We start from the raw sequence: 16,201 nt of genomic DNA, 5'->3' as shown, positions 1-16,201 counted from the left end.
CACTGTCAGCATACAACATTTAACGCCGTCTCATCAATTTAACGGAAATGTCCTATTTAATTCAATTTTATAAAAATAAGGACCCAATTGAAATGCCAAAAAAGAAAGGGTCTTATTTGATATTGTGAACGAAAACAGGAACCTATTGAAACATTAAACCTATTTTATTCTTCCATGACTTTTATGATGCTTCCAACCCTTTCACCCTTATTTCCAATGACTACTCTCTTCTCACCATTTAACTGGAGATAACCAAAGAATCAAGTTTCAATCAGAAAAAAAATGTATCAAATTCAAAATAAAACTACTATTACACAAACAACAAATTTTCAAATTGACTCAAACAATTCAAAAGTCAAACCAGTACTAATATCGATAATTTATTATAATAATTACAGTATAAGTTAATTTGGAGTTGAATCATTTGTGCACACTGTTCAGTAAATAGATGTTTCACACTCCATAAGTTTGATTGTATATGCCATCAAATAACTAGATATTTAACGTTTTCTGAGATTTAAACTTTAGTTTAAAAATGAATAAATATTTTAATATTTGATAACTTAAGGAGCATGGTTATTTGTGTGCTTATATATGAAACCATTAATTTAAGAAAAAAAAGTTCAGAGGAATTTTTTGCCACATCTTACTGTTGCCTTTGGTGGCTAAAAAGTAAATTCGTTGAGTGTGATTCTGGCATTGAACATTTCGTCCCAGTGAAGGAAACTCAGAAAGGAAAAAATGTGAGTTTCAATATATCTGTGCTTAAAGGAAGAACGTACAACACTCTTTCAGTCTTCACCATAGCTGCTGAAATGAAAAAGACATTCGTGGTCACTAGCCAGCACAAAAACAAACTCATATGGGTGCAGTGCAGGTAAAGAAAATAGCAGAGAAATTTTCCATATAACACGAGAAAATATGTGACAGTGAAAGATGCACTGTGCATGCTTTTAATTATTATAAGCCATGTCTACACGTGCAAGTAAAATCAGAAGCTGCAGTAGCCATTAAAAGAGACTTCTATACTAATATAAGGCCTTTTGGGTCACTGTAATTTTCTGTGGCACTCGACAAGTAGATAAAAGCACAAAGCTTTTGTCAATTATCATCTATGAATGACCCGAGAAGATCTCAGAATTTGGAGGCAAATCTGTAGAGCTTTCAGGGTTTCATCAGATTTGGTTCACTTCAATTGGAAGGAAGAGAAATTAGGAGCTAGTATTACTGAGTCTGCAAGCTGGCGCCTGTAAAGTTAGTTGAAGCTTAATTGCAGATCATAAAAATTGCTCTTTTTATGATAAAGTTAGGTCTACCATCTACTTGAAGAAAACAAGAACAAATTGTGGAATAAAGTTATATTTGGGCTAATGGAAAAGAGAGCACTAAATTTCATTAAGTATCATCTACTGCATTCATAACTTGTTGCCTATAATTTTAGTTGATCCAATGCCATCCATTAAATAATCTAGTGGTTTTGTTCAATGAATTATATGACGATGACAAATAATATAGCTTCGAAAGCAAGCATTGATCTTTATCTCTGTGGTAAAAACTTTTCAATTTTTTAAGAATCAGATTAAAATGTTTCTCAATTTTTGTTTACAGTCTAAAATATTATATTTTCAATACACAGTGCTTTCGTGAATAATTTTCATTATGTTTTATAGGAAAATATTTGTAAGAAAATGTGAGAGATTTAGTGGTATGAGGAGGACATATGTCTCCAAATGAAGAGATCAAGTGTTGTATGAGCATATAAATAGAAAATTTAAACAAGAATAATCTCATTATTTTCAGATTTTGTATCTCTCTAAAACAACATCCTTTACCTTTCCTCTCCCTTCTCTCTAGAAATTCTCACTTCTTCTTCATCTGATCATCAATCAGGCCGTGGTTGAGCTTTCCTGGTGTCAAGAGTTTTCCTTTGCACCGATCAAGTTGTTGTTTTGAGCTGGTAAGTTCAATTCCTTTTCCTTTTTGAAAAATTCTGCATTTCCTGTAACATGCAAGCATTGTACGGTCTTGCATGTGTTCATCAGCCTTTCATCCTGATTCTGATTCTGTTTCTGGTTCGGTGTTTGGGTTCCTTTCACCAATCCAAAGTCTGTAGGTTGTCTTAGGATCACTTGAGGCTTAGCAAAACTGTGAAGAAGTTTTATTCTGTCAAGATGTGCGGTCGGTTGAGAGGTAAGGGAAGCTAGTTGATTTAATTAATTGATTTATGATGTATGAAAATGTTGGTTGATGATACTGCATGTATGTAAAAGTTGAATGTTGTGTGTTCACAAATATTCGTGTGGGTTGTTGAATGCTATGGTTATGTTGTTTTCATTTCTGCAGAATTCTGGGAGTTTTGCCGAGAGAATTGTGAGGTAGTGAAATGATAAAAATGGGAAATTTTGTGTTTGAAGTAGTTTTAGTCTGTAGAGAGATTATGGACAAGTTGTTTAGAACTTGTTGGAGCCTTTGAATTACTCAAAACTGTACAAAAAGTAGGAAATCTGATTTTCAGTCCTTGAGTTGATGATTCTGCAGAATTGATTCTCAAATATTAGATGAAACTCTTTAAATGATGTTAGAAAGGTTTAGGTATTCTTAGTTTAGTGTAGATATATGTATGATTCATGTTTGGAGGATTAAAAGTTTGGAAAAATGTTTAGTTTTGGTAAAATTTGATGTGTTCATAATTCTGCAGAAGTATCTGCTGAATTATGCAGAAAACTGAGGGTTCGTTGTTGACCGCTCGGTCATGTGCTGATTTGGCCGTTCGGCCTTGTTTTGCGCTCGGTCATTAACTGAGTTCGGTCTCTTTGGAGTCCTCCAGTTCATGACCGATCGGCCTTAGTAGCGCTCGGTCTCGATAGTGCTTGTTCTGTACTAGCGCTAGGTCTCGGTAGTGCTTGTTCTGTACTAGCGCTCGGTCTCAGTAGTGCTTGTTCTGTACTAGCGCTCGGTCTCGGTAGTGCTTGTTCTGTACTAGTGCTTGTTCTGTACTAGTGCTCGGGTCTCGGTAGTGCTTGTTCTGTACTAGCACTCGGTCTCGGTAGTGCTTGTTCTGTACTAGCGCTCGGTCTCGGTAGTGCTTGTTCCGTACAAGCGCTCGGTCTTGAGAGTGTTCGGTCTTGCACTGGTACTCAATTTGCTATTGGTGTTCGGTCTTAACTACGTTCGGCCTCTGATGGGCCTTACCGTTTAACGACCTTTCGGTCTTTCTTAGTGGTCGGTCCTAAATAGTGTACGACCAGTTCTTTAGTCTTATCTGTTATGAACAGTTCTGTCATGTCCTTTGGGAAGTGAGTAACCGTTCGTTCTCCACCAGTCACAGAGTGTTCGGTCTAAGTCGATAGTGTTCGACATAAGATAAAAAGGTTCGGTTTAACTCTAGTTTTCGGTTGCTCTAGTATTCGGCCCTAAAACTGTGTTCAACTCATACTTGAGTCTTACTCTTAAATGATCGTTCGGTCATGTTAGTATTTAGGGAAAGTTTCTCCCGTTCGGGCTTGTTCATAAGTTATGATTGATCTTTCACGTTCGGTCGTATTCAAAGGTGGGATTATTGTTTTACTGTTATATATGTGTGATATTTATTTAAAGATGTGATGGCTAAGGAATGATCATAGTTCTAATGTATTGATGATGAAGTATGATGGTATTTAAAATGTGATATGAATGGAATAATATGGATATGAAAGAGTATTCCAGGGAGGAATATCTCAAGATTTGTTATGGAATGGTAAAGTATGAATGTGGTCATGCTAAGGTGGCGTTTATCCTGATATTCTGTGATTACTCATTCTCAAGTAGAGAGGAGTAAATCATGTGTGAGAATGGCAAGAGATCCTAATCCATAAGTTTAAGATGGGCAAGTTATAACGGACTAACCTCGGGTGACAGCTGTTGAGGGCATCCCAGTTACTACATCACCAGGGTGAAAAAACGTCCTAGCTACACAAAATTCATACAGTCCGGACAGTCAGAGTAAAAGTGGTCGGTCATTGCATGTATTAAATGTTTGGTCATTGCTGAAAATGTATGTTGGTTGTTGCATGATTGACATGTTGGTTTTGTTTACTCTTATGTTTATCTGAAGTATATGTTATCATAGTTAATTAAATTACACTAGCTTACCCTTATTTTTCTGTCTTGTCATGTTGTCTGTTCGGTCGTCTTTGTCCTTGCAATGATCACCCTGTGGGTGTGAGCAGAGTGTGCAGAAGGTTTCAGGAGCAGGCGCTGGCTGGAGAGGATGGTTTCCGTTAAGTGTAAGACCGTTTGGTCTTGTACCTGTTTTTGCAGTTAGTATAGGACCGTTCGGTTTAATACTCTGTTTGTATGACTGTTCGGTATCTTGTATGACTGATTGAGCTGTTTTTTTTATAATTTGTATTAGTGTAGGTTTCTGTAAAGTTTTTAATTTATGGTTATTTTATATAATTATGAGTTAGCTTTATATCCTGTAACTCTTCTATCTTATTGTAAATGTAAGAACTCTTAAGTATAGTTTACAGCTATATTTTTGGGATGTTACAGAAAAATGTTACAATATAATTTTTAACAAAAATAAAGATAAATAATTGATTCAGTATAATAAATATTGATATTTTTTTATAATAATAAAAGATATAGTGTTAGTATAAAATTTTTAATTTCATTAATTTTGTTAATGATTAAAGTATTTGAATATCTATTTATAATGTATATTTATTATAGCAAAAATTAAGATTAGGATGTGTTTATTAATTTTAAATTTTTTCTTTAATTAATATTAGTGTATGTTTACTAATTTTAATTTTTGAAGGTTATAACCTTTGTGAAAACTTTTTTACGACTTTTCTGCAAATAAAGAAGTAGTCAGAATTATTTTTCAATAGAAATTGTGGACAAAGTTGATAATTTATTGATTGTATGTTGTAAGAAAAATGGAAAAATTGTAGATTTTGAAACTAGTGATAAAAATTGTAATATAAATAGTTAAATTATAAAACTACAAAATAATAAAAATAAAAAATCACAAAACTATAGAATTATGAAATATTAAATTAAAAAAATTATAAATTAATGTGACAACAACTATGTAATTAAACTACAATAACTAAAATGAGAATTTTTTAAACCCTGAATATACCACAAAAAATTTAATAAAAACTCAACTAAAATGTACTCAAGTTTACCAAAAATTAAAATTAAATATATATTAAAATAATAATTAACTTTCTAAGAAATGAAGGTATAACAATAAAATTCCAATTCTGGATTGATGAATAAATGGTAATAAGCGATAATTCTAAATTAGCATAATAAATCAGAATGATAAATATATAAAGTTAATCACATTTAAATTGTTAAAATTATATTTAAATGTATGTTTTTAAATAGCCACGTGACTATTAATTATTAATATATAGCTGAATGTCTTAGATTTATTAATTCTTTCCGATATGGGACTTAAACATGTAAATAACTAATAATTGATTTTTTTACTTGAAAACAGAATTGTATACTTACTTTATTGGTGAAATCAGTTTAAACTAATATAAATTACTTTATAGATATGTTATGTATAAATACATTTTATTGCATAAATTTATATCAATATCTACTGTAATATTGAGAAAGAATAATATATTAATAAGTAACATCAATTATATAATACTATATCAATAAAATAAAAATTAACAATGTATATGAAACCCCAGAATCACCCTTGAAATAATCATAGCTGTAAACAATGCATGGCTGCATGCTACCGTTTATAATACGTGAGATAATATTTAAAAAAAGAATACTGTGATTCTTAGCTTAATTCGTTGTTAAACCAGGAATAGAAAGTTTACCAGAAATTCAAATTATAAAAATTAAAAATAGAAAGACGTTGAAGTGTCGGTGCCAACTCCTTAAAGCAATCCCGAGATACAAAAACATAACAAAAAAACAAGACAAGGAGCTGAAGAATACAAAAAATAAAAGTTATGTCAAACAGCATCATCAATTATATTTATTTATATATATAAAAGGTAACAAGAAAATGAAGAAAACAATAGCAAATAAATTTAATGTTGGCCCGACAGGACCAAAAAAGACAATAAATGGTACAATAATATGTAACAACTGCCATGAAGTCTCAGCCTCTTCTCTAGAAAATCAAAACAAGGGTAGCCCAGCTCAATGCTAAGCATCCTATCACCTTCTTCAAGCACCTCATGGTTTCAGCTCCACTCTGCAATTTACAAACAGTGTAAACTTCAGAACATTAACATTTTACATATGTGCTACAGTAGTAACCTCCTCTGTCACACAGACATGAACACATAATCAATAAATAAATACCACGATCAAAGCATGGTACATTATTCCGACAACGATTGAACTCTTTGATTTTATTAACAATTCATGACTTCGCGATGTCTGTTCATTTCAGGATTCTACAAGAAGAGTTTAAAAGAAGGGACTAACAAAAAAACCAAGTGCATCTCAACATTGACGCGTGGACACACAGATATGAAATTTATGATTGAAGTCAACAAAAAAAACAACTGAGGTTAAAAGTCAACAAAGCATATCAATGTCTCATCTCACTCCGCAGATCTGAACAACATTATTTGTAAAATGCAGATCTGATATAAATTTCACAAACAGTAAAAGTTAAACCTAACTGTACACACACAAAACTTAACAGTGAAAGTTTGAAGCCTAACACAAGGATGAGGGTCAAAACAAAGACAAAACAAGACTAATCTTAAGTGTAAAAATTTTAAGAATTGACATTTTAAGAATTGCTGCAGATATGATTTATTTCTAGTTATATGCATTGTTGTATAAAAAAATGTCTTCAAAAATGTCTTCGTTTATACATATATTGTTTTCATAGCATGAATAGTGAATGTTAGTTTTTCTTTTAACGTAACACGTACCACATCCTCAGACGAGACTGGACCAGGAGACAATGCATCCTGGCTGGATCCCGGAGCTCCGACCGGCGGAGAGGGAGGTCCGAGCAATGTTGGCGACGGTGCTGGTGCAGTGTGCTTCTTACTCTTCTTGGTCGTCTTCTTCTTCGACTTTGGAGCCGGAGCGGGAACCTCAGCACTCGGTGCCACCACGGGTACCGGAACTGTCGGTGCTAGTGCAGGGGGAGAGCTCACGGGAACAGCCACAGGTGCAGAACTCACCGGAACTGGCGCCGGCGGCGAGCTCACTGGGGTCACAGCAGGAGGGGTGGCTGCCGGGGGGGTAGCTGCTGGAGGTGTGGCAGCAGGAGGTGTGGCTGCTGGAGGGGTGGCTGCTGGAGGTGTGGCTACAGGAGGTGTGGCTGCAGGAGGTGTGACAGCCGGAGGTGTGGCTGCTGGAGGTGTGGCTGCAGGAGGTGTGGCAGTCGGAGGTGTGGCTGCTGGAGGTGTGGCAACCGGGGGTGTGGCTGCAGGAGTTGTAGCAACCGGGGGTGTGGCGGCCGGGGGATTGGTCGCTGGAGCTGGTGCAGCGGTTTTAGATGGAGGCGAAGTAGTGGGAGATGATGCGGGGGTTGCGGTTGCAGCATTGGGGGAGGAAGATGGCGGAGATGACGTGGGAGAAGCAACCGGCGCCGGTGATTTAGGCTTAGAAGGGGTGGTGACTGGGGATGCAGAGGGAGTGGTTGTGGCGGCCGGAGGGGTCGTGGTGGGCGCCGCCGATGGAGACTGGCCTCCGACGGCTGCGACGACAACGGCGATGAGTGCGAGAGAGAGGAAGCTTTTCCGATCCATTTGAGTTGTGTTGGATTTTTTGAGAAAGAGTTAGATGGGGGACACAGTGAGAAGTGTGGGAGAAGGTTTATAAATAGATAGGACAGGACGCTCTGCTCTAATCTGTGACTGAAGGAAGATGGTAGTGGTGGTGTTGGGGAAGTGGGTCCCAACGAGATGGGCCCCCACTAGCCGTTGGATCAACGATTTTTGGGGTTAGGGTTCAGAAGCTTCACATTTGGGGGCCCACCCAAATAAGTTTCTCTTCTTGTGTTACCATTCTTCCAGTCTGGCCCTGTCCTGTTAGCTACGACCGTTAACACCAATGGGGTTGGGTAATCAAGGAATTACTCTTTTATAACGTCACATATTCAAGGTTAAATTAAATTTATAATCTTCAATTATAATTTCAACATGATTTTCCTCGAAGAAGTTATGTGCAAAAAAATATAAAACCAGAGCAGACATTAACACACGTGGATCATTACTCCTTCGTCAAGGACTAAAATAAATCATGAAAATCAAACTCTGAAAAGTTATTTGTAATAATAAAAAACAAATTTTAATCGCTACTGTATGGTTTTACGCAGTCGGTGACATTATGAAAAAGGACTTGTTTTATTGGTAATCAATAATAACAGTTAACACGTTATAATAAAGAAAACAATAAGTAATATTTTAATGAGCGTATAATAAAATTGAATCGCATGGTATCTACGAAACATGTTAAATGCAAGTAAAAGAAATAACAATATAGGTTATCTTCCAGGTATGTATGATAGTTGTATGTATAATACAGCTGGGAAGTTATGGTGGAGCCGTGGATACAAGATGATGTAGGATTCTATAATGAACCAATGAGATTGAGCCAGAGAGGATGTTGGGCAATAATTGCACCAGAGATTATTAGAAGAAGGAGCTGGTGACATCACCGACACAACTATAACACCTTCTTCAAACTTCAAGCACTTTTCAAAATCCTCTTCTCATATCTTTATGAAATTAAGCAAGAAATGTAGGTTTTCAAAATAATATCAATACATTATCATAATTTTGTTATTTTTATCAATATGATCACACTATTTTATTGTGTACATATTGAATAATTTTTATACCATAATTTCATACCTTTTTTGAAAAATATCTTATCAAATTATCTTAAAAGTTGTTAAACAAAAACAAAGTACAGCCTGGATGTCATTTAATATAACCCTTATTATTTCGCTTAAAGTTTTACTTAAATAATCATAACTCAGTGATAAGTTCTTTTAACGTATAACGAACCATATTCATTTCATAATTGACTTTAATGAGATACTCAATGATTATTCTATTATCCCATGATGTACTTTATAGCTAAAACGGGTTTCTCTCTAATACACACAGATAAATAAGATTTAAAAGAGTTGTAAGTAGTAATTATATTCTATTTTTGACGGAAGGTATAAATACCCAAGAAAAGAACATATATGTAAAGTAAATATTGGTAAGAGTAATTTTTTTTTTCTTCTAAAAATAAGTAGTTGTTAATATATTAGTTTTTGGTAGTAGAAGATTTAATCTCGCAACCTATCATTTCATCTCGTCCACTTTTATTAACCGACTAATTTTATTTATCTTTACATGTTATGGGACAAATGTATGGAAATGAGGTGAGAATATTACTCATTTCTTATACTATATTCCTCTTTGAAAAAAATATATATAAATATTTAGATAAAAAATATTTTTTTATATTTTATTACTTTGAAAACATTTTCTTTTTGCAATTTTTATTTAATATATAATAATAATAATAACTTTAAAATACTAATGTGTGTTTTCCATCTAATTTGATTTTCTAAATATGTAAGATATGCATTCAGTGCAGAACAATTTAGTGGTGAAAAAATATGATGAGAATAAATTAGTACAAGAAAAGTATATCCGGAGGAAATTTAAGATGGCATTATTTAACGAAATTTTTTTATCAGAAAAATATATAAATAAATATACAACAATGTACAAATAAATTTAAGATGGCATTTAACGAAACATTGTCATTGCATATGTGTCTAAGCATAGGAATAGCCAACTAAACCATATTTTTAAATTACTCAGATTTGATAATTGTCCATGTAAATGCTTTAACTCTCTAAGATGAAAAGAACATATAATATTTTGTATTTTTAATAAAGGGTAAAATGTAACTTATGAGGGCGTTGGAAGAAAAAAAGAAACGTGTAGGAAGTAGTAGCCGGATTTGGATACCCCCGCCCGGAGGACTAAATGAGGTGCAAGACAGAACCAAAAAGGGGAGTTTCCCTCCACCACCACACAATATTCCCTGCACCTCTTTATTCCTTTTTTACCCTTCAATAAATGGATGTCAATATTCGTTGTTCGACAAATGGATGTCAACATTCGTTCGACAAACCGACGTCAACGTATGTCACCTTTCACAGCGTTCCCATGGCCCAACTCTCCCTCGACAGCCCTTCCCTCCCCCCTCACCTCATCTCCCTCGAACTCTCCCGTCACAACACCCAAAACGTTGCCCTTGCACTCCAAAGCCTCATGGACTTCTTAAACTTCAACAACCCCGAAACTCTCACTAAAAATCTCACCACAAACATTCTCACTTTCTTCTACTACACATCCGCAACCTCCAGCTTCGTTGTGCTTTTTCATTTCTCCACCACTCTCCAAAACAAATCAAAGATCAATAGTTTCTACTTTACTTCCTAGATTTACCTACAATATCCATGGATATCTTTCCAAACGAAACCCTCGACCCTTTGAGCCACATTAACCAGATTTTCGATCGAATAACGGAAGTCATGAAGTCGTAAATTAACATTCTCTCCCTCCATTGGCTATAATAGCAAGCTTTTTAAGCATTTATTTCTGGGGTTTGTTCCCTTTTCCTTGTTTGGGTTTTCTTGGGAAAAAAAAGGAAAAGAAGCAATTAGGTATAATATAATTAAAGCAAAAAAGAAGACAAGAAATGAGAAGAGTGAAATGGAAATGGGGGAGAAACGAAAATGGAAGAGGGAGGAAGTGAAACGGAAATGAAAGAAGAAAATGGAATTCATGAGAGATGGGTGGGGTGTAGCTACCTAGCAAAAATAAATTAGTAAAAGTAAGAAGGATAAAATTAAAATTAAAAGAATTTAGGGAGGTGGAAGAAGCATGGTGTGGTGGTGAAGGGAGCAACACCCACAAAAAGGAATATGAATGGGCTTTCTTGGCACACTGGGCTCGTTTAAGAAAAAACAAATTTTGGACATTTCTTCCTACACCCCTACATTTTCTTCCTGAATCCCCTATATTAAGAAAATACCAACGCCGCCCTCAGTCAAAGTCAAGACTCTAAACATATCTCCCTTTCATTTGCATCTCTCCTTCTCAGTTGTGTGTTCTTGCACCTCTAATCCCCTCTTTGAGTTATCTAGTGAGGAAGAATTAAAGGGCTTGAAGGCACAAAAAGGACTCCTTGCAATTCCCTAGTGAGGAGATAACCTTTTGGAACACTAAATTTGAAAATAAAATTATATTTTGGATTGGATATTTCAAAAGTTATTTTTAGATTCAAAAATATCCTCTAAAACATTCAACAAAGAAAATAAAAAAGAAAATATTCTAAATTGGGTCTTTTGAAATATATTTCTAGATCCACAAATGCCTTTTAAAACACTAAACGCGAAAACAAAAAATTATATTTTGGATTAGATGTTTTTGAAGTAATTGTTTAGAGTCGAAAATACCTTCTAAAATGTCCATTTTAGAATATAAAATAATTTTCCATTGAGTATTTCAAAAGACATCAAAATATCCTCAAAACACTCAATCTAGAATGCCAATTTTTTACTTTGCAAATTAAATATTTTTTCAAAAATATATTCTAAAACACCCAATCCAAAATATAAAATCGTTATAAATTTAGTGTTTTGAATACACCCAATCCGAAACATAGAAATGTTATAAATTTAGTGTTTTGAAAACTATATTCAAATTCAAAAATATCTTTCGAAATGTTAGGGAATCACTGGCAGTCTTATTTGCGTCTTTCAACCCTTTCGATTTTTCCTCAACCCCAGTCATTCATCACCATCTTCAAAGGTGGGACGAGAATTAAAATTGAAAAAGGTATAAAGAGACACATGATATGAAGATGCAGAAACCATTGGTGCAAGAAGACCCAAGAGATAGACATCTACAATACGAGGGGACCGTGATAGGTAAAATGAAAAGAGAGATATCTAGAGTCTAACTTTGACTGAGGGGTAAAGCTGGTAATTTTTAATTTAGAAGGTGCATGAGAAAAAATGGGAGTGCATGTAGAAAAGCCCTGGGATTCCATACTCAGTGGATCAAAACTGACAGCATGAATCAAAAGAAAATTCCTTGTTTATATGATATTTGTGCTTTCAACAATTTTTTTTATGAAATTTAATTTTTCCCTAATCGTTCTTCAAGTTTGAACAGTTTCTTAAGTTTTATATAACCCATTGTTGAATAAACCGAGTCAAGAAACAAAACATAAATTAATTAATCAATTATCATAGCTCGCACCAGCATCCTTCTTCTTTAATTCACCTAAATGACAATAAAGTAAAATGAGAAAAATTCAACAAATTTTCTTTCTTTTGCACGCCACTCAAGTTCTGAATCTGAAAATAGGGATTTCTTGAAACCCGTAGAGCTGGCAGTGTTTTACATAACGTGGCCACAAAATCTATGTTGTGCACGCCTAGCAATAAACTCAACTCAAAATCAACTTGGACATCCTCTTCATCATTCCCTATGTTGGACATCCTTTTCAATTTTCAACCAACATTTTGTTTTTTTTTTCTCTCTAGTTTTTTTTTAACATAATTTTAAGTTAAGATATCTACGAAAAAATAAGATTAGAAAAAAATTATAATGTTGTTTAAGAAAACTTGTACGGATACACCTAATAATCTCATGTTATTTAAGAATCGAGCTCCTTTAGAAATCGAAATCAACGAAAATTTAAATATTTTTTCTTCCTTTAATCCTTCTATATACTTTATATACGTTTTCAAAAACAAAACCGAAATTCTAAGTCTCAATATAAATAACATATCAAATGGATTGATCTTAACACACGAAAATATCATGAATATTTCCGTGGACAATGGTAATTAATGAACTTATATTGTGGTGTAGTTTTTCTACACCCTTAACTCCACGATTAAAAGATGTTTGAAATAGAGTTTGTTTAGTTTAAGGCAAAGTTGAATAGAGTTAGGTTAAAAACTTGAAAGCCCTAACACATGACACATGCATTTATAGATTATGTCTTCGATAGCCGCATTTTCTTGAGACCACCCCACTTGTACTTGCATGTATTATTTATCCGAGTTGGTCACTTTTTGAGTTGGAAAAGGAATGACTCCATCATACATTCAGCAGGGACTTTGAATACATTAGGCACATTGATTGGCTTCTTATGGAGGGGACCAGACTCATAAACTCTTATGCTTAATTCCCAAGAGATCTTCTCTTTTCCTTTTCTAAACTATCAATCTTCTGCCCATTTTCATTATAGTAGATTTCATTTTAGGTCGTAAAGAACTGAAAAGCTTTTTAATAAATGAAAGGATTTTTGTTGTATTCTTGCTTGATATATACAAAAGAACAAGGAAAATCAAGATTTTTACGTACGAATTTTATGAGAGGAATCTGATATACAAATATAACGTGGAATGATTTCATTCCTTCCCTTTTTTCTTCTTCTATATTTTAAATTACATGATTATCCAACTAGAAGTAAACATGTAGGATTTGCGTAATTTTTAACAAAAGGTGTTTTTGGTAATGAAGAAGTAATTGTTGAAAACCAAACATCCATTTAACCACTCTACGAAAGCAGTAGCAAAATAGCAATATTGGAAGGCAAGTAATGAAAAAAAAAGGGCTAAAATTTCTTCAAGTTCTCATCCATTGATCTAAGTTTGAAGTTTGAAGCAATCATGGTTCCCATGTATTTGAAGAAAGGCATTTTAGGGAAGAGGGTGGTGCATATGATACTCACTGTCTGTACTGTGTTACATGTGCAACACAGCTTATTATCGTGTCACGAGCAGCAAGGTGCGCCACAACTAACTACAACAATTATATAATTAATCAATCCTTAAATTCGATGTGCATGTCCCTTTCACATAACACAAAACCAAGGCCTATCCTAAAACTTCATTTCTTTCCATTAACCATGGATTACCAGCTCTCACAAAATGCACCCACCAAGGCCAAAAATCATAATTTGAGGCCTAATATGCCAACATACACTAACGACTGCTCTTGTTTCTTCTGCATCATGTCTGAAAAAATTCCTCCCCTCAGAAGAGCGAAAATCGCTCGCTACTTAAAACAAATGCCTCTCAGAGACCACCAAGAACACATCCTCGCGTTAAGTGGGTGGTGGAAAATCGCCATAACCAACCCCAACGATCCAGAATTTCCTTCCCTTGGCATCTTCAGATGCATGGCCAAGTTAATTCAAAAGGGAGTCACTCACAAAGATTGGCTCCTTAGGTGTCAGAACATATACATCCCTTATTATGCGGCACATGTCATTGGTTCTTACACCATGAACAAACCCAAGTTTGCTTATAAAGCTGTTAAGTCCAACGTGGTTCGGCCACTGATAGAACTATTACGGGGCAAGATTAGTTGGGTTGAGAAAAGAGTTGCACTTCGCGCACTGGGTCATTTGGCCAGCCATGAAGCAACTTTTGAAGCCGTCGCTGAGCATGAAGCGGAGGTGGTAGAAGCAGCCATTGACATAGCATCCACGGGCCTAGCAGAGGTGTATGAAAAGTTCTTTGGATTGAAGGAATCGGAGAGGTTGCAGTACCATCGGAACTTGCTGACAAGAGGGCATGGAGACTTGGATTTAGAGAACAGAAAGGCAGAAGAATGGGCCAGCCAGCTTCAGTGTTGGGCTCTCTATCTCCTTGATTGTTTTGCACGTAGAGAAAGATCTCTGAAAATAATTTGCAAAAAGAGATTCTTGAAGGACTTGTGTGGAATGTGGGGTGGTTTAGTAAACCCAACATCACCTTCGGGAATAGGGCTTCTAAAAACTCTTTGTAACACCCAGATGGGGAGAGAAAGTGTGGCAGATTTAGAAGAAGTGGTAGTGAATCTTTGTATTGTGTCAAGATCCTCAGATGACAGGCAACACATGGCAATTGATAGTCTTTTGCAACTTCTTAGAGATCCAGTTACAAGATATAAGGTGATAGATACTACTGTTCCAGTTCTTGCTGATTTGGTTGAGCTCGGAAGCATGGGAGGGAAACCCAAAGTGGGGCAAGAAATCATGCAGACCCTCTTGCAGGATTACCACAAAATCAAGTTTTGTGAGCTGAATTTGAAGAGTGGGAGAACCAAGAGAGCATTGACAGAATTATGGGAGATGAAGGTGGAAAGAGTCAAAAGAGAAAGCCTAATGAATGAGGAAGAAATAAGAGAAAAAGAAGTGTTGACTGGTATTTTGAAACGAGAAGGGAATCGAGAATTTGGATCAGGGAACATAGAAAAAGCTGTGGTGAAGTACACAGAGGCTTTGGATCTGTGCCCATTAAAAACTAAGAAAGAGAGAATTGTGCTTCATAGCAATAGAGCACGGTGCCACTTGCTTCTTAGAGATCCAGAAGCTGCACTCAGCGATACCACGCGAGCTCTGTGCTTATCCGATGCGGCGAGAGCGTGTGTTCCAAGCAAGAGTCTGTGGAGAAGATCACAGGCTTATGACATGAAAGGGCTAGCCAAGGAGAGTTTGATGGATTGTTTAACGTTCATTAGCGACCGATTCCGTTCTCGAAAGAGAAGGGGATTCAAGATCCCACACTACGCGGCACAAATGGTAAACAAACAGATGAACGCCACGTGGCTCTTTGCTTCAGCTAAGTCAAGTTGGAATTATACACGCCAAGAACTGAATGAATTTGTGGTCCAAAATAAAATTGATGCTCTCATGGTGAGGAAGAAGATGAGGATGAGGATGAGAAGATGGTAACAGATTTTTGTTGTCCGAAAAACTGGAAATTTATGTTGTTTAATTTCTTGCCTGTGTTTTTTGATAGTGATGGTGTGAAAAGTTCATGCATGCTACTGTTGAATAGTTATTGTACCGAGACTGATAGGTACTCGGTACACTTCTTAGACAGACGTATATTTATGTAGGAAAAGTAATCCTTTCACACTTGCATGATAATCAAGATATATAAAAAAAGAAAATTTAACGTTTTTTTTTTCTTACATTTTTTTATGTCCGAGAATAAGTTAATATATTAATATTTCAGTCATAAATTTTATATTTGAATATAAATTATTAATATATATTATTATATTATTGAAATAGATTGTGAAGTAAATATTTTTTTATATAATATTAAAATATTAATATATTCAATTGTCAATTAGTTTTAAAGAGAGTCCTTCGTTTTATGCTGTTTTCGTTATTATCC

The 16,201-nt window shown here is 35.0% G+C and overlaps 2 protein-coding genes across 2 annotated transcripts; one reads left to right on the top strand and one right to left on the bottom strand.

Annotated features, from left to right (window-relative positions):
• Nucleotides 1-5,970: 5,970 nt before the first annotated feature.
• LOC124819870 (uncharacterized) lies at nt 5,971-7,807 on the bottom strand. Its single transcript, XM_047291475.2, has 2 exons — nt 6,915-7,807; nt 5,971-6,220 (listed from the first exon to the last, which is right to left on the bottom strand). Exons 1-2 carry the CDS (start codon nt 7,740-7,742, stop codon nt 6,137-6,139), a joined length of 912 nt encoding a protein of 303 aa, XP_047147431.1. The 5' UTR covers nt 7,743-7,807; the 3' UTR covers nt 5,971-6,136.
• Nucleotides 7,808-13,819: 6,012 nt separating this feature from the next.
• Nucleotides 13,820-15,917, top strand: LOC124819869 (uncharacterized). Its single transcript, XM_047291474.2, has one exon. The coding sequence runs from the start codon at nt 13,870-13,872 to the stop codon at nt 15,748-15,750; it is 1,881 nt and encodes a 626-aa protein (XP_047147430.2). The 5' UTR covers nt 13,820-13,869; the 3' UTR covers nt 15,751-15,917.
• Nucleotides 15,918-16,201: the final 284 nt, after the last annotated feature.

The sequence above is a fragment of the Vigna umbellata genome, chromosome 10, assembly GCF_029865625.1.
Source record: "Vigna umbellata cultivar VRB3 chromosome 10, Vumbellata_1.0, whole genome shotgun sequence".
Classification (NCBI taxonomy): Eukaryota; Viridiplantae; Streptophyta; class Magnoliopsida; order Fabales; family Fabaceae; genus Vigna; species Vigna umbellata.
The sequence above is the reverse complement of the archived record's forward strand: the minus strand, read 5'-3'. Positions and strand labels throughout refer to the sequence as shown.